Source organism: Puma concolor, chromosome B3, assembly GCF_028749965.1.
Source record: "Puma concolor isolate L17-30 chromosome B3, mPumCon1.1.hap2, whole genome shotgun sequence".
Lineage (NCBI taxonomy): Eukaryota > Metazoa > Chordata > Mammalia > Carnivora > Felidae > Puma > Puma concolor.
In genome coordinates, this window is record NC_141672.1 from 112096116 (window position 1) to 112117613 (window position 21498).

Consider the following 21498-nt stretch of genomic DNA (forward strand, 5'->3'; position numbering starts at 1 on the left):
GGTGGAGTGGGTGGCTCTTACCAGGAAGCTGTTGTCCTTGGGGTTGGTGGCCAGGCTCAGGCCGAGACGCATGTTGTCCTTCCGCTCAGACACGTTGGAGAGAGTGACCCTTCCTGGGGTGGGAGGGAGGAGCTTAGCCTACAGCCCCACCTCCACCCGGCCCCAGAGCCTGCCACTGCCATCAGCCACCTGATGTGTTTGTGGCAGGGTCAGGGCCGGGCAGAGTCCTCCCCAATCCCCCCTGCCCCTCTAGAGCCCTCGCTCGCCAGCACGTCCATGCAGCCCTTCACGGTTTACGAAGGCCTTGCCTAGACATGGCCTGATTACTTCTTCACAATTCCCTGAGAGATGAGCAAACTGAGTCTCAGAGAGGCCAAGCAACCTGCCCAAGGTCACACAGTCCGCACACGGCAGAACTTTCCGTTGCCCCATCCAGCCTTTTTCCTCCTCCAGACATCTGACTGGTCGCTAGCATTCCCCACGTCCTCCGTCCTGCACTTCCCAGAGCACCCGACTGAGGCTGGCTTCCTCTCTTCAGTGTCCCCTCCACATCTGCCCGCAAGTCAGTCTGCCATCAAAACTTGGCAGTCCGTGTCCTACTTGTGACTCTGCTTCTCTGCTCACCGGATAAACTGACACAGGATAGCTGATTCTCTCACGGGTAGCGGGAATGTCATTCCGTGGTTGGCCACCAAGAGAGCTCAGTAGGCAGGGTCATCGGCCAACTGAGTGTCAGGAGAGGGTTGTGGCAGAATAAAACTGCTCAACAAAATTCTGTTAAGGTTGTACTAAATAATTTTGCAGGCCACTTAAGGGAAGGAAGCAAGCTTGAATTCCCCACACGTGTGCTGGGACGTAAGTGTGTGAGTGTGTGTGTGTGTGTGTGTGTGTGTGTGTGTGTGTGTGTTTACACATGTGTAGGGGCATGGGGTGTGGGGGGGTAGAGGTCAGGGGAAAGTGAGTCGGGCATTGCATTAAACCCAGAGCAGGTCAATCTTCATGTACTGTGAGGAGCGGCGAGATATCGTCCCTGCTGACTTCCAAGGACGTGGAAGACCAGGACGTGGACCTTCCAAGGACGTGGACCTCCGCCCAGAATGGTTTGCTAAATTAGCTTCATTGGTGACTGGAAGTGTGAAGGGGGCACAAGCCAGCAGGGCCTGGGGCCGGGCGTTAGGAGAGGCCAGGCCTGACTGCGCTTGGGGCTGGGGGCTGGGGGCCGTTGTGTTTGTTGTTGTTTTCTCTTTGGGTTCCCTCAGTTTGTAGTGAGGCTCCTTTTGAAATCCAGCCCCTCTTGGCTGTGTTACGAGTGACTGAGATTGTTTTGTTTTGTCTGTCCGTAGAGGCCAGAGAGAAAAAGAGTAGTCATAACACTGTGTTTTTATAATGCCTCTCATTTACAAAGTACCATCCACACGCGCCCTCCCAGGACCGCCTCTCGGTCCTGGGACGTCCTGAAGTCAACATTTCCATTCAACAGAAGAGGAGATTGAGATGCGGAGAGGGGTCAGTGACTTCTAGAAGGTCACTTGCTGGTCAATGAGAAGAGTGGGGACTCAAACCCAGGCTGTGCACTGTTATATCCTGAGCTCTCCGTCTCATGGCAGGGCTGTGGCGGCAGTGGGGGGGTCGTGAGAAATCTGGAGAGGAAGCTCCAAGCCCTGGCTGGGCGACCTCCACCCCTCAGTGGCTTGGGGAGTTCTGCACTGCACTTGAGCTGAGGCACACCCTCAGCTCACCTCCCCATGCCGTCTCCTTCCTCCTGGTCCCAGAGATGGAGGTGAGACTGCCCGCCCGGAAGCAGGTGAGATTAGTAAGGAAGATCCTCGTGTTGGAGTTAAGGAAGACTTGGGCTTAAGTCCTGCTTTTGCTGTGTATGGGCCTCAAGGACTTGGGGCAGCCACTACCCTCTCTTGGGGTTTGGTCTGCCCCTCTGTGAACAGGAGAGGTTAACGTCTTTCTCAGTGGGGCTGTCTGAGGACCCTGGGGCACAAGCCCCACCTCACACAGAATCTGCCTTCCAGAATCACCTCCTCTGCCTGAGCCTCTGCCCTTCATTAAAACCCTGACTTCATCCAGCCATCAGGAAGAAAGTGCCAGTGATCTCCTTTTTCATACTGAGTTGTGAATGTCTGCCACCCGTTTAGCCTTCCCTGGAGAGAGAAGAAAGAACATTCCTGGCTTGGTGAGGCTCATAGCCTGGAAAGGCCGTAGGAAAACCCAGGACTCAGGTTTCCCAGCCTAGCGTTTTCCACTGTGGGGATAAGCTGACAGATGGTCTTCCCGCTGTGCACTTTCTCTTCAGTGAAAGGAAAAGGAACACTCCTCAAACGCAGGGCTTCCTGATCAGTACTTTTCCTCCGCCCTGACTCACTTTGCTGCCCACCACCTCCCAGCTTAGGCCCCAGTTCAGGAATGTTTTCCAGGGTCTGATGGCTTCATGTCTCCCACTGCCAGAGGGGTTCCTCCTCCCTTGGAGGGAAACAGGATCCACACTGGAAGCCAGAGCAGTGGAGAAAACTAAGCAATGGGTTGATGGGTTCACATGTCTGTGTCCCCACCTGGACCAGGAGCCCCTCTCGGTGGCCCCAGCCCTGAGCCCAGTGCTCATCCCTCCCACTCCCATCCTCCCTCCCTCTGCCCCAGATACTTGGCCCCTCTTACTGTCTTCCAACGGAGTAAGCTCATTCCCGCTCCAGGGCCTTTGCACTGGTTCTCTTGCTGCCTGGGATGCTCTGGCTCCACCTGACTCCTCGCCATCAGACCTTTGCTCAAATGTTACTGCTTAAAGAGGTCTCCCCTGACTGCCTTGCTATAAAGTAGAACCCCCTCCCCACCCAGCCTCTCTTATCACAGCACCCTGGGTTATCACACAGCATTTATAGGTATAGGTTATATCACACATATAGGTAGGGATGAATTCCCTACCTATAGCATATCCCTACCTATTGCTACTGCTTTCCCGTTTGTCCGCTTGCTTATTGTTCCCTCCCAGCAGAGCTCTTGGCTTCTTGTTCCCTGCTGTATCCCCAGAAACTAGCAAGGTGCTTGGGACATAAAATGTGCTCAGAAAAGGGGGACCTCACCTTACACATGAGCAAACAGAGGCTCAGAGAGAGCACGTGTGCTCCCTGTGGACACGATGCAACGAAACTGTCCAAGTGGAAGAAGGGACCCAGCTTGGCTTGTTTGGGAAGCCTGTGCCTTCAGGGTGGTGATGACTGGGTTCTGCGAGCCACCAGCCAAGCTCCTGCTTCCCCCAGCTTATTTCCTCACTGAAGTCTGGGCCCCGGCTGTGCTGGGGTTTGAACTTCCCACCCACGGCGCTGAGGCAGATGTGGCCAGCGGGAGCTTCCAGCACCGTGTGACGGGACCAGCTGGCCACCCTGGGGATCTGGGTTCTGGGGCTTTCTCTTTGATGCAGACCTTCTCATCCATCTGCTTATCTCTTGAAGCTCTGCTGTCTCCCCCACCAGGCCCACACTGCCTCCCTCCACCTCCCCAGCGAGCCCCACCCTGCCGTGTAGGGCAGAGGCCGCCTCCCTAGAAGTCAGGGAGACCAAGGGGCCTGGCCCCGGGGAAAGGCCAGTCCTTTATGGGAGGGTTGGAAATACAGCTTCTCAGCCCAAATGGAATTTTTGCTCCCTTCTGAAAGCAACGTGATGGCCCAGCCACTGTCCAACGTTTAGGACAAGGTGGGCGTGCTTTACAGGATCAGTGTGTGTGTTTTAACGGATGCACATGTGTGGATACACACACGAATCGTACAAAGGCTCTTCGGCGAGGACAAAGCCTTCATTTCAGAAAGGCAGCGCTGCTTACTGAGGACTGCCTGGGGTGGAAACTTGGCCTTGCCGCTTATTAGCTAGGTGACCCTGGGCAGGTCCCCCCATCTCGTATGGTTGTCGAGGGGATTAAATGAGTCAAAATTCCTAAAAGTGCTTAAAGCAGTGGCTGCCACATGGTGAAGATTATATAAGATATATGAATGCTGGCTATTCTTATTGCAAAATCGGAAAGAAGACAGGAAATGTTTTTCCCCTGCTAAGAGTGCAAACCTTGTGTTGAGGGGCCGTGGAAGAGTCAGAGAGAGGAATGGCCTGCAACACCAGGGGCCCTGCTTTGAATCCTAGCCGGCCCCTGGCAAGCTGTATGGCTCTGGGAATGTTTCTTCCTCTCTCTGGCCTCAGCTTGCTCATCTGTAAAGTGGGGGGCAGCGGTACCAGGGTGGCCGTGACTGTGTGACTATGGGCATGGATGTGCTTTAAAGATTGTTCCGCCCTAGACGATGATTGGCCTCACTGTGGGGAGACCAGCGGCTCACGTTACCCAGGTTGAGCTTGGTGCAGTTCCCGTGGGTCACCGGACACTTGTACACGTCTCCCGTCTTCTGGTGGCCGTTGGTTTCCAATGGAGCGCCCACGACCAGCCTGGGAAGGAAGAGAAGACAAGTAAAGACCGACCGTGGAGAAGGTGCTCCTGCCTGGCAAAGGATGGAACCCGGAGGGCAGTGCTGAGATGGGCTGGGGAAGGTGAGAGGAAATCCTGGGGGAACAGCCAAGTGCAGACACCCCAACGTAGACCTTTGCCTCCCACGGAGAGGGACACTGTGTATTCAGCATGACGTCATGGGATCCGTGACCTAATCTGGGTCCTTGCCAGGATCTAGAGATACAGAGACGAAGACCACACGGGCCCCGTTACAAATGAGATGGAGGTGATCCTCGGGAGAAGAGGTCAGGGCGGACATCACAGAGGAGACGTGCTGGGGCTGGGTCTTAACAGATGACTATGAGTTTGCCAAATAGTGGGAGGGTGGTAACGGTGGGCATTAGGCAGAGGAATGACGATTTTGGAGCCAAGGAGTCTTGACCATTTGTCAAGGCTACCCTCCCCAGGTAATGCGACCCATTCCTCACTTTATCTGACAGTCTTTCAGCTGGTGACCCAGGGGCTGGGGCACGGTGGATATTGGTCATTCATGGCTGCCCCGTGAGCCACTAACGTTTTGCTCAGGGTGGGCGAGGCAGCCAGTGGGGCCAAAGGGTGGCCAGGGGCAGCCACCCAGCTGGGGCCTCTGCCTTGAGCCTATGCCTTTGTGACCTTATTTGGAAAGAGGGTCTTGGGAGGTTTGTTTTTTTTTTTAAGTTTTATCTTCTTTTTTTTTTTTTTTTTAATGTTTATTTATTTTTGAGAGAGAGAGAGAGAGAGCGAGAGCAAGGGAGGGGCAGAGAGAGAGGGAGACACAGAATCCAAAGCAGGCTCCAGGCTCCGAGCTGTCAGCACAGCTGCCACCACCTCCCCTGAAGGCCAGGGACAGTCCCCCTGGACAGCCCTGAGGCCCTATCCTTACAGCCCCCCCCCACCCCCTCTGTGCCTCATCTCTAACTCACCAGAGAGCAGCAGCATGGGGGGGCAGCCCAGAGTGGCCCTGGGAGGCAGCCGGACCCCCATTGCCGACATAAGACACAGCCCTGAAAGCAGGCGTGCTTTCCCTTCACCTGCTCACCCTGTCAGTGCCGCCTGCCCACCTCTGGCGCATCTGGAACCCTCTAGGCCCCCAGTCCTGTTCTCAGCCAGCAGCCGCCGCCTCTGCTCGGGCCTGAGCGCTAATAGTGACTCAAGAACGAAGCCCTCAGAGGGACAGCTGACGTGCCACAGCTCACACAGCCCTAGAGGTCTCCCAGACCCCGAGGCACAGGCAATAGACATCTGTGAAGCTCGGGGCCCAGGGGTAGATGAGACACTGGCACAAGGAGATGGTTCTGGACCCCTGCTGTCCCAGCAGCTCCCCACTCCTGGCAACGCTGCCCAAAGAAGCAATCGTGTCTTCTGACTTCCGCTGGCTGAGAGGGGACAGGCCTAGAGGTTCAGGCTCCCCAGGACTCCAGAGGCTTCCAGGGATCAGATTACCTACCCCCCTGCCCGGCTCCTGCGCACTTCTCGCCACCATCGGGGAAGAGAGCGAGGTCTGAAGTGGGGGTTAACTGAGCTCTGTTTGAAATTAGAGTTTATGAAATAAGAGCTGAAGTTTCTCCCCTGGGAACCAGATAATGACAGATTCTAAATATATCTGCTTATTAAGCATGCCTATTTTTGACCAGCAGGAATTAATTGGACCCATAAAATCTGTTTGTCTAGACGACGTGATTTTTGGCTACTTAATTCTGTGAGCGACTGTGTGGTCAAGGCTGCTCCATTCTTTCCAGCAAGGCAGGGGACTGGAGAGAGAGAGGAAGAGAGAGAGAGAGAGGAGAGACAGAGAGAGACAAAGAGAGAGTGGGGGAGGGAGGGGCAGACAGAGAGGGATGGAGGGAGGGAGGGAGCTATCAGTACGTGGAGCTTGGGCTCCAGGCTTGCTTTTCTGGCTGCTCGAGTTTTCAAGGACAAATATGTGACCAAGTCATCCAGAGGAATGTTGTGACCACGTCTTCCCAGAGGAAAGCCCTGACCACTGCCTGGTGGTGAATGCTTTCTGGAAAGAGTGCCTTTGAGGAACACCTTGTAGGGTGCCTCTCGGAGAACCATGCGCAGCAGGTTCTAGATCAGACAAACCATGGCCATCTGCTAGAAAAGCCATCTCCAAGTGTCTTCCAGAAAACACCCCAGCAGCCTGACAAGCAGACTTCTCGCCACTCTGCCCATTTTATGCAGTAGAACTTTGAGGCCTCATTGGCCTGCTTGGTGGGGCCCCCAAACACAGGAAAACCCTTCGGACTGAGATTTTAGGAGCCAGGTCTTCCTCCTGGTTTGGCCCCCAGCTTGCTGGGTGGCCTTGAGAAGTCATTGAACTTTCCAGATCTTGGTTTCCTTGGCCGTGACGTGGGGCTAACCACCCCTGTACTGTCCCCAGATGCAGGAGCTGAAGCCCCAGGAGGGACCTGACCCAGCCCCCACAGTTTGAATGTGGCAGAGCTGGGACCAGTCCTCCTGGGACAGCTTTCTCTGTGTTGCCCCAAATATTTCCTCGCCATGAAGTGAGGGCCTCGGTCAGCCCCCTTCACCACTCTTGAGTCTTGGCATTACGTAGGCCTGTCGGGCTTGAGGTTTTGAGGATATGATTCAATCTCACTGCGAGGGGGTAACTGCCCAAGCCCGGGGAAAATGTTTGCGTCACCGCCGAGACCAGACAAATTGCTCCTGGGGTCTGGCAGCCCTGACCATCCCCTGTGGCCTCAGCCTTATATAGCCATATGCGGCCTCAGGGCCTGTCGTGCCTCCGGGGCCAGGACACCAATCTCTCCGGTGTGGGCACCAGACGGCAAAGCAAACCCCAAAGGTCATGGCAAGCATCGGGCCCCTTCCATGGGCCGTGTGCTGTGACTCACTGGCTGTGGGCACCCGGCATTCTTCCGGGAGCAGGGCTGCTGTGGATGGGGGAACTGGCGGCAGGCTTCAGCCATAGCCCTGTGGGACCCCTCCCTGGAGGCTGCCCTCTATAGAAGCAGGGCCTTGCCAAGGGAGGAGGCCCACCCGGGAGATGGCCACCTAAGGAAGAAAGGTGTGGCCCCACTGAGTGTGGGGCTCCTTGGCTCCCAGCAGGTCACAGGCTAAGAGAAGGGACCTTGGCTCACCAACAGGGTCCCATGGGAACTCATCCTGACCTCTGTTATCCTTGGTTTCATCCTTCAGGGCAATTTTAGTCTCTGAACCTTTTATTTCTTTTAATCTTTATTTATTTTTGAGAGAGAGAGAGAGAGAGAGAGAGAGAGAGAGAGAGAGAGAGCACGAGCAGGGGAGGAGCAGAGAGAGAGGGAGACACAGAATCCGAAACAGGCTCCAGGCTCCGAGCTGGGGCTCGGCTAGAGCCCGACGCGGGGCTAGAACTCACGATCCGCGAGTTCATGACCTGAGCTGAAGTCGGACGCTCAACCAACTGAGCCACCCAGGCGCCCCAAGTCTCTGAACCTTTTAAAACGTACGCTTCTGGGGCGTCTGGGTGGCTCAGTCGGTTAAGAGTCCGACTCTTGATTTTGGCTTCACAGTTCGTGAGATTGAGCCCTGCATGGGGCTCTGTGCCAACAGCGTGGGGATTGTGATTCTTTCTCTCCCTCTCTCTCTCTGCTCCTCCCCTGCTCTCTCTCTCTTTCAAAATAAATAAATACACTTTAAAAAATAAACAAAACGCACGCTCCTATCAGAAGAAAGGTAACACATACCTCCAATGTGTGTAAATTTATATGTAAATTATACCAGAGTGAAACTGTCAGTCTGTATATGAAATACCAGTAACCTTTTTTTTTTTCAGATAAAATATAAACTTAAACAGAACTTGAATCATTTTGTTTCTGTGCCCAAGTATACTGTCCTACACATCCCACCCTGGAGACCATCCCTTTAAGATACAGCAAAATTCCCACCTACTCCAAGAAGCCCTCCCTGATTACGCCCCACCCCCAGGCTTTCCCACATGACCTAACATGTAATCCCTGCTGCCTGCCATGGTCGGTGTTTTAGTGTCATAACTCCTTGAGGGCTGAGACGTCCTCATCTGCCTTGCTACACTAGCATTGGGTGGTCTGGAAGGCCCTCGGTAAAGAGGTACCTATTACCTGACCTGACCTTCTGGTTGACAGTCCATGGCAGCAGGAGCAGCTCTGGGGGCTTTCGGCTTTGCCTCATACCTAAGAGGAGTCCCAAATTCAGTGCCTGGAAAAAGGGTTACTGAGAAATCGAGTAGTGTCTGTGCACAGAAGTTCAAAGGAGTGACCCAGCTTCCAGGTAGACTCAACGTTGCTTGCTTCCCTGGTTCCCATGTCTCTCTTCCCACAGTCCTCACTCTTGTGAGGTTCTAGGGACTGAGCACATACCTCAGGCTGGGCCAGTTTTAGCCTCTGGCTGCAGTGATTGAGTCAGGGTCACCCCAGTCAGAGTGAGTTTCAGGACTTCCTTTTGGACCAAAGGGTTCCTTTTCTCTGGATGCCATAGTATGTAAGGACAAACCCTGGAATTCCTGGCAGTCACCTAGTGGCAATGAGAGGTGTGAGCTGATGCATGGAGAGGGGGAGGCCTGACAGAAGGAACAAGAGAAAGAGCCCAAGTCCTGATGATACCGTGAAACCCTGGATCAAACTCTACCTGAAGCCAGAACTGCTGCTGGGCTTTTCAGATATATAAGCAGTACCTACTTTTTACTGTATAAGCCTCTTTGGGGTGAGGTTTCACGTATTTGTAACCACAGACATCTAACTAGAGTAAGGCCAAAAAACCCCCACATAGTTAAAATTACCCTTAGAAATTCCATATATTACCATGCTATAAGAGGAACCTGACACCCAAGACCAAGAAGACAGGAGCAGATTCATATCCCTGAGCTCAGGCTCCATCTGGGGCATATATTTACTTTGTCGTGCATGGCAGGTGGATCCTCAGACACCATGTATAATATTTCTCTCTCGTTGTTTAACCAAATGCATAAAACCGTCCCCTGACCCAGCCTTGTGGGAACAGAAATCCTTTTGTTCTATGTGCATCGCACTTACTACAGCTACTTGGACAGGGAGCTCTGCACTCCAGGTGTTTCTGGTTGCCTGGTAACAGGCCTCGCAGGCCGTCAGAGCTGGGAGGAAACCGGGCTTGGGTCAGCCTCATGATGGACCAGTGAGTCACTGGAAGCCAGAGCAGGGTAATGCTATGTCTGAGGCCTCAGAGCAGACAGTGGCAGCACTGGCATCCTGATTCTCAGGGCAATGGTCCCCCAAAGCATGGGGTGGGGGGAGGGCTCTAGGGGGTCTGGGAAGGCAGATGTGAACAGTTTAGCCCTCCAGCAGCAGATAGGGTAAGCAAAGCCATGGGCACAAATGGGCCAGATGCTTGGGGAAGAAAAGAGGAAACTTCCAATGGATGGGCCTGCCCTTGGAGGCGATCCTGAGCCCAGAGGCCAGCACAGACTGCTGAGGAAAGACAAGAAGTGGGTTTCAACCCCTTTCTGAGAAGCCTTCTGCCCCTCTCTGCAAGACCTGGCTCTCGAGTCCTAAGAAATCCTATCATGACTCATTGTTTTTTTCATTTTAAGGAGACCCTTTTTAAAAAAATTTGTTTAAATGTTTATTCTTTTTTTTTTTTTGAGAGAGAGAGAGAGAGAGAGAGAGAGAGACAGAGCATGAGTGGGGGAGGGGCAGAGAGAGAAGGAGACACAGAATCCGAAGCAGGCTCCAGGCTCTGAGCTGTCAGCACAGAGTCCGATGTGGGGCTTGAACTCACATACGTGAGATTGTGACCTGAGCCGAAGTCGGACGCTCAACCGACTGAGTCACCCAGGAGCCCCTAATAGGTGGCTTTTGATGCAATTAAGTTGCCCTTGATTTTGATCACCGGGACAGCTTTGAGTCTGGAAGGGCAGTTACTATCTGAGGCTCAGAAGGTGATGTGAGAAGCCTGTGGAGAGATGTTGGGACTCCAAGTCCAGTGCTCTTTCCACCATTGTGAGAGAGGGGCCAGTTCAGATGGCCCAGCACGGACAGGGGCTGCCCTCCTGGAGCCAGCTGGGCCTGTCCCCCAGGGACCTCCTCTCCTCCTCTCCCACCCGTCCTAGTCCCTCCCTCACCTGTTTCTGTCTCCTGGCCCCCCTCCTCCGCTCAAACCCACCCAGGCCCTTTGTTCCGTTTCTTTCCTGGCTTCATTTTCCTTTCCTGAAATCAGATAGGGGCATCAGAGAGGGGGGTCCACTTGAGCAGCAGAGAGCTGGAGGGAACAAAGGAGAGACTATTCCTTTGGTGAGGTTTTTCCTCTCCCTCTCTCTGCATGGAAAATGTAATCTTCTCCAGCCAGCGTGAATATGGTGGCTAATGTGTTCAAGATGGGGCTGGGGAAGGGCTGAGTGCTGGGGGTGGGGGCCCTGGGGCTGCACTGGCGGGGGGCAGGGTGTGGAGGAGGACCCCACCTGGGACCTGCTGGAGGTGCTGAAGGGGAGGTGTTGGCACCGCAGGGCTTCCTGGTTTGGTTGGAGGGGCTCGTGGTTCCCTGTGGCTCAGACGCCTGGCAAGGCCTGGACTCCCGGGGGCCAGGAAAATGAAGCCCCCTCTGTTGGCCAGCACATCCCTTACTCTCCCTGCCTCTGTACAAGCCTCGTCAGAGGCGTGTATTAAAAACAAACACTTATACTGTGACGATCAATTTTATGTGTCAACTTGACTGAGCTATGGGGTGTCCCGATATTCGGTCGGATGTTATTCCAGGTATATCTGTGAGGGTGTTTGGAGAGGATATGAACACTTAAATCTGAAGACTGAGTAGACTGTCCTCCCTAACGTAGGCGGGCCTCGTTAAAGCAGTTGAAGGCCTGAATACAACGAAAGGGCAGACCCTAGCCCGAATAACAGAGACTCCTTCCTGACTGCCTTAGAACTGGGACATTGGCTTTTTCTTACTTTTGGACTCTAATTAAAACAGCAGCTCTCCTAGGTCTCTAGCCAGTGGGCCTTCGTACTGGAGCTACAATATCAGCACCTCTGAGTCTCCAGTTTGCTGATGTACCGATCTGATGTGCAGATCACAGGACTTGCCAGGCTCCAGAATCATGTGAACCAACTCCTTATAATAAATCTCTTTATATATACATATATATATGTATATGTATGTGTATGCATATGCACGTGTGTATATGTATATGCATGTGTGTATATATGCGTGTGTATGTATATGTACATGTATGCATGTATATGTGTATGCACATGTGTGTATGTGCATATATGTATATGTGTATTGTGCACATATGCATATGTGTATATATGCATGTGTACGTGTGTATATATGTATGCATGCATACATGTATATGTACGCATATGTGTGCATATATGTATATGTGTAGGTGTGTATATATGTAGATGCACGTATGTATACATGGATATGTGTATATATATGTACATGTATGCATGTATATGTATGTGTATGCATATACACATGTGTGCATATAGGTATATGTGTATATGTGCATGTATATGTGTATATGTGTATATGTATGTGTATATGTATATTTATGATATATGCATGTATACATATATGTATATATGGTGCATGTGCATATATGTATGTGCCTGTATGTATGTGTGTATATGTGTGTCTGTGTGTACATGTATGTATATATATATGTATACACACATATACATACACATCCTATTGGTTCTGTTTCTCTGAAGAAATGTATTTCTCCTAATACATTTACATAGTGCTTGGTATGTTCTAAGGGTTTTACACATATTATTTGTGTAAAATAATGATCCATGCCCTCATTCATTCACTGAGTCATAAGCATTTCTTGAGTTCCTGCTAATGGCCAAGCACTAGGGCCACCATGATGAACGTGATGTCATCCTGCCTTCAGGAGGTCTCCAGAGGAGCCTACCAGATGAGACAGGCAGGCTAACAGGCCATTACAACACAGTAGTAGTTTCAAAGTGGTTCCCAGACCACAGCATCAACCTCCGCTGGAGCGGGTTAGAAACGCAACATCTTGGGCCTCACCCCAGACCTACAGAATCAGACACTAAAGGGGGCCCAGCATCCGTGTATTAACAAGCCTTCCAGGGGGGCGCCTGGGTGGCTCAGTCGGTTAAGTGGCCGACTTCGGCTCAGGTCATGATCTCGCGGTCTGTGAGTTTGAGCCCCGCGTCGGGCTCTGTGCTGACAACTCAGAGCCTGGAGCCTGTTTCAGATTGTGTGTCTCCCTCTCTCTGACCCTCCCCCATTCATGCTCTGTCTCTCTCTGTCTCAAAAATAAATAAACGTTTAAAAAAAAAAATTAACAAGCCTTCCAGGAGCTACTGATGCATGCTTAAGTTTGAGAAGCATCATAATGCATAGGGTGATCTGCAGCCCTAACTGGGCTCACACCCCAAATGCATTCCAGTAAAATCCACCCACTTCACTGTTCCTGTCGATGCTCTGTATTAGTTCACTGCCCCTCACCTGCCTGTCCCCACTTTTATCAGGGTGGCTCTGAAAGCTGCACGGCCGGGTCCGTCACTTAGGGCTCCTCTCCAATGTCATCACCCTCAACGGGCCTTTCCTGGCCACCTGCCACTCCTGTGTCACCACCCTGCCTTAGCTTCTCATAGCACTTCCTCCTCCCTGAAGGTGCCTTCTTTTTTTCCTGGTCATCATCCTTACCTCCCAGTAGCACGTGAGCTGAAAGGGGTTGAGGACCTCATTGGTCAGGCTTGCATCTCTAGATACACCAGCACCCACAAGAGTGCCTGGCATGGAGTAGCACCCCCAAATACAGTTGTCAGATGAATCAGCCAGTCAGATGGCTCAGTGGGATGACTGTAATCCCGTAGCCTGCCATTTGGGGCCACTGACTACAGGCCCTCTTTGAACACCTGTTAATCCAGCCAGGAGAGTGGAACAAGCTCTATTAGGGGAGCCAACACCTGAGACAAGGCTATTAACTGTGCTGGGCCTCAGTGTTCTCATCTACCAAATGGGATGGACCATACCTGGGCTACTAGTATTTCAAGGGTGGTGGGTCCCAGACCTTGCTGGTCATCAGAGTAATTGGTGGGTTACTGGTGCAGGTTCCCGGGCCTCACCTCCAGAAGGTTCTAATTCAACCAGTTGGGGACAGGGCCCGGGAATCTATTTTTAGAAGCTCCCAGATGTGCAGGAAGGATTGGGAGCACTTGTGTAAAAGATCTGTCGAGGAAGCCAGAGAGGAGGCCCCATGGATATGTGAAAAAGCACATGTGTCCCAGGAATTTTTATTATGTCTTGGGATCATGACCACAGCAATCTTCCTGGCTGTCCGGGAATGGTCCAAGAATGGTTTTTTGTTTGTTTGTTTGTTTGTTTGTTTGTTTGTTTGTTTTTAATTTGCTTTCTTTCTTTTGGTCGCAAGAAAATGCGTAAGAGATACCTACTTTACCACACAAGTAATTCATGCTTGTTGTCTGATGCTCACAGCACAGAACTGTGCAAAGTAGAACAGGCAAGGCCTCCCCCTTCTTCCTCACCCAGCCCTCTGCAGATAACTATCAGTAGCAACAGGGGTGCAGAAAACCTTCCAGGCATTTATGTAGTGAATTTGAAAAATGGAACATTCTACATACATGATTCTGTAGTGGGGTTTTTTTCACTTAATTGTTTTAGACTCGAACACATTTCCATGTCAGTATGTTCACTGCCACACTTAGACCTGGTCCCTCGGCCCCTGCCCTGGCTCCCGCTCTGACCCTTCTCTGACTACACCCCCTCCTATGGGGTGAGGAGTCCCAGGGGTCAAAGGGACAGACCACGTCCTACCCAGTCTGGGTACCGGGACTCTGAAATCTCTTGCCCAAACAGCTCAGGACAGATCTCTTCCATGGATCTTCCTTTCTTTCCTTTTTAAAGTTTATTTATTTAATATTTTTTGATAGAGGGGGGTGAGAGAGAGCGCAGGATGGGGAGGGGCAGAGAGGGGAAGAGACAGAATCCCACACAGGGCTCGAATTCATGAATCGTGAGATCATGACCCGAGCAGAGATCGAGAGTCTGACACTTAACGGACGGAGCCATCCAGTCGCGCCTGGATCTGTCTTTCTGATGGTGGACCCCACCACCAGTGGGGCTAGCCAAGGAGTGGCCGCTCACTGGGGGTGCGCAGAGAGCTTGGATGTGTAGCCGGGGGTGTTCACATGTGCCAGGTCTCTCAATTACCGAGAGAGCTGGAGGCGGGAAGAAAAGATGGTGGGCCACGGACCAGAGCCTCCATGTGCTTTCTGGACCCAGGTTCCTCAGATGTTAGGGGTGGGTCTGGACAATAAAGTTCTGCCTCATCTTTATACTGGTGCCACGGTCTACATCTTTATACAGTGTTCCACTCTTCTTTTCAGTCATTTCTTGTACTGACAGATCCCTTTTCCTAGTGATAGACGTCCAGGTGCTTTAGGGGCGCCGAGGTGGCTCCGTTGGTTGAGCATCCGACCTCGGCTCAGGTCACGATCTCACAGTTCATGAGTTCGAGCCCCGCATCGGGCTCTCTGCTGCCAGTGCAGAACCCACTTCGGATCCTCTGTCCCCGCCTCTCTCTGCCTCTCTCCCGCTCACGCTCTCTCTCTCAAAAATAAATAAACATTAAAAAAAAAAAAAAAAAGATGTTCAGGTGCTTTAACAAAATGTTCCCCCTGAACAGCTTTTCATCAATACTAATGAATAGGCCTCTGTGCACAAGTAGTCACGCATAGCGATACAACCGGTAGGTACAAAGCCCGTGCCTGTTACGAGGCAGGCAGGGCCTGGAGCCGGCCCTCGTCGCCTTGGGCACAGAGCCTGCTGACAAGCATCGTCACAGATGTTGACTCCACAAGCTTGGCTTTCTGCTTTGTTCCTGGAAACTTCTGGGTCCACCTCAGCTTACATCCAATCAGCATTTTTTTCCTGCGTTGCAGAGGAGGGAAGACTGAGGGAAGGTCACCGCAAAGGACAATCTCAACCCACCGGAAGGGAAAATGAGAACCTGACCCACTGACTGTGAAGGGCAGGGTGGCTGGCATGTGCCAGTCAGCTCAGTGCCCCTCCCCTTCATACACCCGGATCCCAGTCTCATGGGGTCACTTGCCCCATTTTTCACCAGACCTGGAAGTTTCCTTCCTGCCTCTCTGTGTGCAGTCCCCTAAGTCCAAACTCTTGAGCCTTCCCCATTCCATCCACTCTTCGGTGCCTCTTCTTCCAGGATGCCCTCCTTGATCTCTCAGCTGAAAGCACTCTCTGAATTCCCATGAAGTTTTGTTTGTACCCATCTTGTTGGTCTTTTTTTTCTCTCCTTTAGATAATTTGTCTCTAGATAGCAGAGAGAGAGAGAGAGAGAGAGAGAGAGAGAGAGAGAGAGAGAGACTCCTGATCATCTTTAAATCTCCCCCTTCAGTGCTGGTCAAAGTACCTTGAATATGGTCTAGGCTTAATGACTGTTTGTTGAGTGAATATGCAACGGGCAGCTGGAGGACCCTGCTCATTTTGCAAAGACATCTTCGCTCTGCTTCTCAGGGTGTAGCTAGGAGCTGAGTTCTTCGGGGCCCCGTCTGCAGAGGGGCCACCAACTTTGGAATACCCTTGGCTTGGTGCTCCCCGGGAAGGTGTGGTCTGGTCTTAGCACACGGTGTGAAGAACCGCCCCCCGCCCTTCTCTTTTCAAAATGTCCCACGAACTTGCTTATTTTTCCAAGTCATGCTCAGAGTTCCTCCCTGTCCCCAGTTTTCTAACAGCTCTTTCCTCTGAAAATGAAACACAAACACACCAATGGTCTGGGCAGATGTCCCTCAGGGGAATGTATAGTTTCAATGTCCTGGCAGGTGCTAGTCTGACAGCTCCTCGGTGATTACTTGGTAGCAAGGAAAGCGGCCTTGGAAGGAAATGCCTGTTCTCTCCCCGGGGCTGGCCCGGTCCCTCAGGTTCACGGTCAGGATGGTGATGTTCAAAACGTGACTAGCACATGCACCCAGCAGCTCACTGCGCTGTTCCCAGGGCCCCGGGAGGCAAGTGGACAAGAGCAGTTATCCCCTTTTGGCTGAAGGAGACAGCAAGGCCCAGAGAACGTCAGACTCTCTGGGCGGAGTTTGAGGCACAGCTGGATTGTTCGTTATTCCTACTGTGTGCGCCGCTCGCTCTACCAGCCCTGTGCACCCAGGTAAGGGAGAAGACGGGGGCAGAGGCAGAACAACAGAGGCTGCTTATCAGTTTGGGGCCTGTTGACATGTTTATGGTTCATTCCCATCAACTCCCAGATGGGCTGAGCGACCTGCGGCGTGCCCCCTGCCCTCTCTGCGCCTGTGTCCTCACCTGTGAAATGAGAGCTTGAGCAAATTCAGTTCAGAGAGTCAGACTTTCTATGAGTGGGACACCGAGGACTGAAAACTGAATGAAGGAAGCACAGTCCACACCCTGTGTGGAGTCCACACCCTTCATTTGGTTTCAGTGTGGAGGACAGTGCTACGAGCGGGGCCCCAGGTGTGGGTGGGGGGGGGCACAGAGGGCACCTGCTCAGCCATCTGGGAAGCCTTCCTGAAGCAGGCAACTCCTAGATGGAGACCTGCATGGTGGATAGGTGTCACCCAGGTGAAGAGGGACTGGGGCCCACGGGGAGGAACGATGGTCCTGAAGGTGCCAGGCTTACGTGCGTGATTCTAATGCACCTGCCGTGGCAAAGGCTTCCATGGGCCAGGGATGGACCCAGAGAGACAGACAAGTCTCTGCCTTCACAGAGCTAGGGGTGGGGTCATCCTCACCTGGGCTCACTCCATTCATCCCCCTTCTTCCTCCCCACTTACGTCTCCCCGACACTCCAAATCCCCACCTTGTCCCCTCGGCTTGTGCAGAGAACTCTACCTAAAGTAGCCCGAAGTGTAGACAGATGGTTAGATGTCTACATGCTTGACGTCCATCGCATATCCCCCCCCCCCCGATCAGATTAACTCCCCTGCACCCCTGCCCCACTTTCCAGGGTCTCTAAATTCCTGCCACTGGTCATCCCCTTGGGTTTAGGCACTGAAGGTCACTCTAAAAGTAAGCCTGGAAAGGAACTAACCTATGAATCCATGAGAACTCACAAAGCCCTTAAATCAGTGGCTCCAGAACCTGGCTGGGAATCAGGCTTATCTGGGGATGTTTAGAAGTACCTCCAGAGATTCTAATTTTGCAAGTCTTGGACTGGGCTAAGGAATCTGTATACTTTTTACATCTTTCACAGGAAATTCCGTCCTGCCAGCTTTAGGAACCTCTAGATTGTATTATCAGGTGATCACCAGGTTTTGAAATAATGGAAAGCAGGCCACATAGGAATTGGGGGCAGGATGCCCAGTCAAGAAACAGTTAACAAACAGGGCACCTGGGTGGCTCAGTCCATGAAGCGGCCGACTTCAGCTCAGGTCACGATCTCACGGTTCGTGAGTTCGAGCCCCATGTCGGGCTCTGCGCTGACAGCTCAGAGCCTGGAGCCTGCTTCAGATTCAGTGTCTCCTCTCTCTCTCTGCCCCTCCCCTGCTCACGCTGTCTCTCAAAACTGAATAAACGTTAAAAAAAAAAAAAAAGAAAGAAAGAAACAGTTAACAAGCGCTACTTAACAAACATCGACTTTCAGAGCACTTCGTATGAACAAGCAAGTAACTAACAAATGCATAAATGAATGTTTGGGGGGGCACTTTATTACGTGCCAGGCACTTCCTCCGACATTAACATTAATCCTCTGACATCAGTCCTCATAGCAGCCTTGTGAGAGAGACAACAGTCCCGTTTTAAAGCTGAGGAAACTGATACACAGAAGCCAGGTGACTCACCCAAGTCACTCAGCTGGCTGAGGGGCAACTCCTTGGCCTCATTCTCCCCGTCTCTGGGCAGAAGAGGGCAGGGAGCCCTGAGTTGCATCAGCGAATTATTGGCTAGGCAGAATCCTTCGAAGTACTTTCTTTCTGGTTCGAAGCTCAGATTTATTTCCCTCCTCTCCCCTCTGGACCGTGAGTAATGACTCTTCTTACAACACTATTATTTGAGAGGCCGGAAAGGAGCAAAGAGTCTGTAGACTCACTTGAACCACTGGAGGGTAGAGTCTGACATTACATTTTTGGAACCATCCTCCCCCCTGGGTTACAACATCCTTGGCTCAGTGGTTGGGGAGAAGCAGAGAGGACAGTGCAGAGAAGAGGCGTTGCCAAGTGAGGCGTTTGGCGTTGTGCCAGACCGCCATCCACCATCCATCTGCTGCCTCCCCTGCAGGGGGCACCTCTCCCATACCTCAGCCTTTCATCAGCCTCTCCCATGGGGGGCCACTGTCCCCAGGCCCTTTACCACCAGAATGTCCAGCTTAGGGCTGCCCTGAGATTTAGCCTGGATCACAGCCTGACTTCTAGAACCATTCTTCCCTTTCTCCTTCTATGGGTCTGTGCCAAGCAATGATGAATCAAAGGCGAGCCCCATCCTTGGGGGCCCACGGCTCCCTTTCCCTCATTACTCGTCTTCCCTCTCTATTTATTTCATGTCCCCCTCTCCTTTACTATTTCTCTTAAAAAAATTTTTTTTAAACACTTATTCATGTTTGAGTGAGAGAGAGACAGCACATGAGCAGGGGAGGAGAGAGAGGGGGAGACACAGAATAGGAAGCAGGCTCCAGGCTCTGAGCTGTCAGCACAGAGCCCAACATGGGGCTCGAACCCATGAACCGCGAGATCATGACCTAAGCCGAAGTCGGACGCTTAACCGACTGAGCCCCCCAGGCACCCCTCCTTTGCTATTTCTTTTCATTGGTTCTTTCTACAACTTTCCACGTCTGTCTTATCGGCTCAGGGTGACTCATCACAGCTAAACCAGGAAGAAATGATTCAAGAGGGACAGTGGAAGGATTTAGGGATTCCACAGAAAGCAACAGCAACCTTGTCAAGATGGTCTCTGGTCAATGACAAGCCTTTGCCATCGGCCGTGTGTGCCTGAGGGTTGGAGCCGTGTGGAAGAGAAGAAGAGCCATTTGAACGAGTCTGGGATCCTGAGGAAGCCTTCTTCAGGAAGAAGTCCGGGAAAGCTAGAAGGAGCTATTCTATCCAAGCCTGGAGGAAACGAGTTTCAGATTAAGCAGTGGCCCATCACTGGTAAGGTCAGCGAGAAAAAGCATGTATATAGCAAGCACATGGATTTGTTTTCATAATTGAATACAACCTTAAAACATGATTATTGTGGTTTTCTTTCTTTTTTTATTTTTATTTTTTTCTTTTACAGAGAGCAGGAGAGAGGGGAAGAGGGAGAGAGAGAGAATCTTAACAGGCTCCACGCTCGGAGCTCGGCGGGGAGCTAGAGGCGGGGCTCGATGCCACGATCCTGGGATCACGACCTGAGTCAAAATCAAGAGTCGGACACTCAACCAACTGAACCACCCAGGTGCCCCGATTGTGGTTTTCAACAAAGAGTTCTGTGTTTCACATTTTATAGCCTGACCCAGCGGAAGCACGGGCTACCCTGAATGGTAACATCTACAGGGCACCTGGAGGATTGGCGTGAGGAGCCGTTACCGGGCTGCCGCTCCCCCTGGTGTCAGTTATGAGAATTGCAGATAAAGTGCCAATGAGCAATTAATAACCAGTCTTGAAAATTCAAACCTATGCAATTATAGTTAAGACATTCTCAACATGGAGTGAGTTTCAGTATTACTTTGTTCTCTACGTAAGGAACCCTCCTTCCCTGTCTGGCACTGGACCTAGAAAGGACGTTGGGGTCCCCAAAAGAGCCCTGCTGGCAGAGACGGGGGAGCCAGGCGTTAGAGTCCATAGGCCCCGGGGCGAGGGGAGCGAGGTGGTGGTGGGTGGAGATGATGCTGAGTTGGCAAGTCCCTCTGGCTTCCCTGAACTGCCCAAATTAAATTTATTTTCTTTCATGGAGGTTAGTAACCAGGAGACTTTCCTTTCAGCGTTTCCACTACCAAGATTGTGCGTCTTACCCCCAAAGCATGCAATGGTTGGCCCCTTGCCTCTCCAAGCTCAGCACTAAAGTCATTCGCCACCCAGAGGACCCGCTCAAGCTCCCTGTCAGGTTGATCAGTCGTCTCTGTGGCTCAGGTTCCCTGGGCCGTCGCCTACATACTCTTCAAGTCCTGGGTTTCCCTGTGTGGTTCTGGCATTAAAGAAAGGAGGAGGAGGAGGAGGTGGAGGAAAAGGAGGAGGGGGGCAGGGGAAGGGAAGGAAGAGGAGGGGGAGGAAGAGGGGGAGGAGGAGAAGGGGGAAGAAGAGAGGGGGAGGGGGAGGAGGAGGAGGAGAGGAAGAAGAAGAAGAAAGAAGAAAGAAGAAGAAGAAGGAGGAGGAGGAGGAGGAGGAGGAGGAGAGGGAGAGGGAGAGGACAAGAAAGAAAGGAGGAGGAGGAGGAGGTGGAAGAGGAGGAGGGGGGGCAGGGGAAGGGAAGGAAGAGGAGGGGGAGGAAGAGGGGGAGGAGGAGAAGGGGGAAGAAGAGGGGAGGAGGAGGAGGAGGAGGAGGAGGAGGAGGAGGAGGAGGAGAAGAAGAAGAAGAAGAAGAAGAAGAAGAAGAAGAAGAAGAAGAAGGAGAAGGAGGAGGAGGGGGGGAGGAGGGGAGGAGGAGGGGAGGAAGAGGATGGGAGGAGGAGGAGGAGGAGGAGGGAGAAGGAGAGGACAAGAAAGAAAGGAGGAGAGGAAGAGACAACAAGGCAAGAAGAGATCAAAGTATCTGGAGCTTGGAGGAGCCTTGAAAACGTTTGCTGGCTGCGTCTTAAGCTGTGGGCTTCTGGTACGTCTTCCAGGCCCTGAAGGACCCTGAAGGGCCCCCAGCTCCTTCCCCGGGAGGACCACTGTCTGGATACCCACTGCTCCGGCCCTCTGGGGGAGGGGCGGGGAGCACTCTCTTCTTGTGCATGTGCTGCCTGCCAGGGTCTGCTGGGTATCTTGGCCTGGGGCCCTGAGCCAACATCCCCCCACCTCCCTTCCGCGAGCAGTTTTTCTCTCTCTCTTCCTCTCTCTGGTGCGTTGGGTGGTTTCATCCTATCCTGCGCTGTAGTGATTTATCCTTTAACCAGAATGAGTCATGGCACCGGATTTTATT

The 21498-nt window shown here is 52.3% G+C and overlaps 1 protein-coding gene across 2 annotated transcripts in view; it reads right to left on the bottom strand.

The window, feature by feature from the left end:
• The window catches only part of ITGA11 (integrin subunit alpha 11), a 129486-nt gene that overhangs the window by 58554 nt on the left and 49434 nt on the right, over nucleotides 1-21498 (bottom strand). The window contains exons 3-4 of one of the 2 annotated variants that reach the window (XM_086711036.1): nucleotides 4330-4430; nucleotides 22-113 (exon numbers count right to left, since the gene is read on the bottom strand). In XM_086711036.1, the coding sequence (XP_086567162.1) occupies nucleotides 22-113; nucleotides 4330-4430 (193 nt within the window). Of the gene's footprint in view, nucleotides 1-21; nucleotides 114-4324; nucleotides 4431-21498 lie in introns of those variants that run through there. The other variant, XM_086711037.1, reaches the window with a different exon arrangement.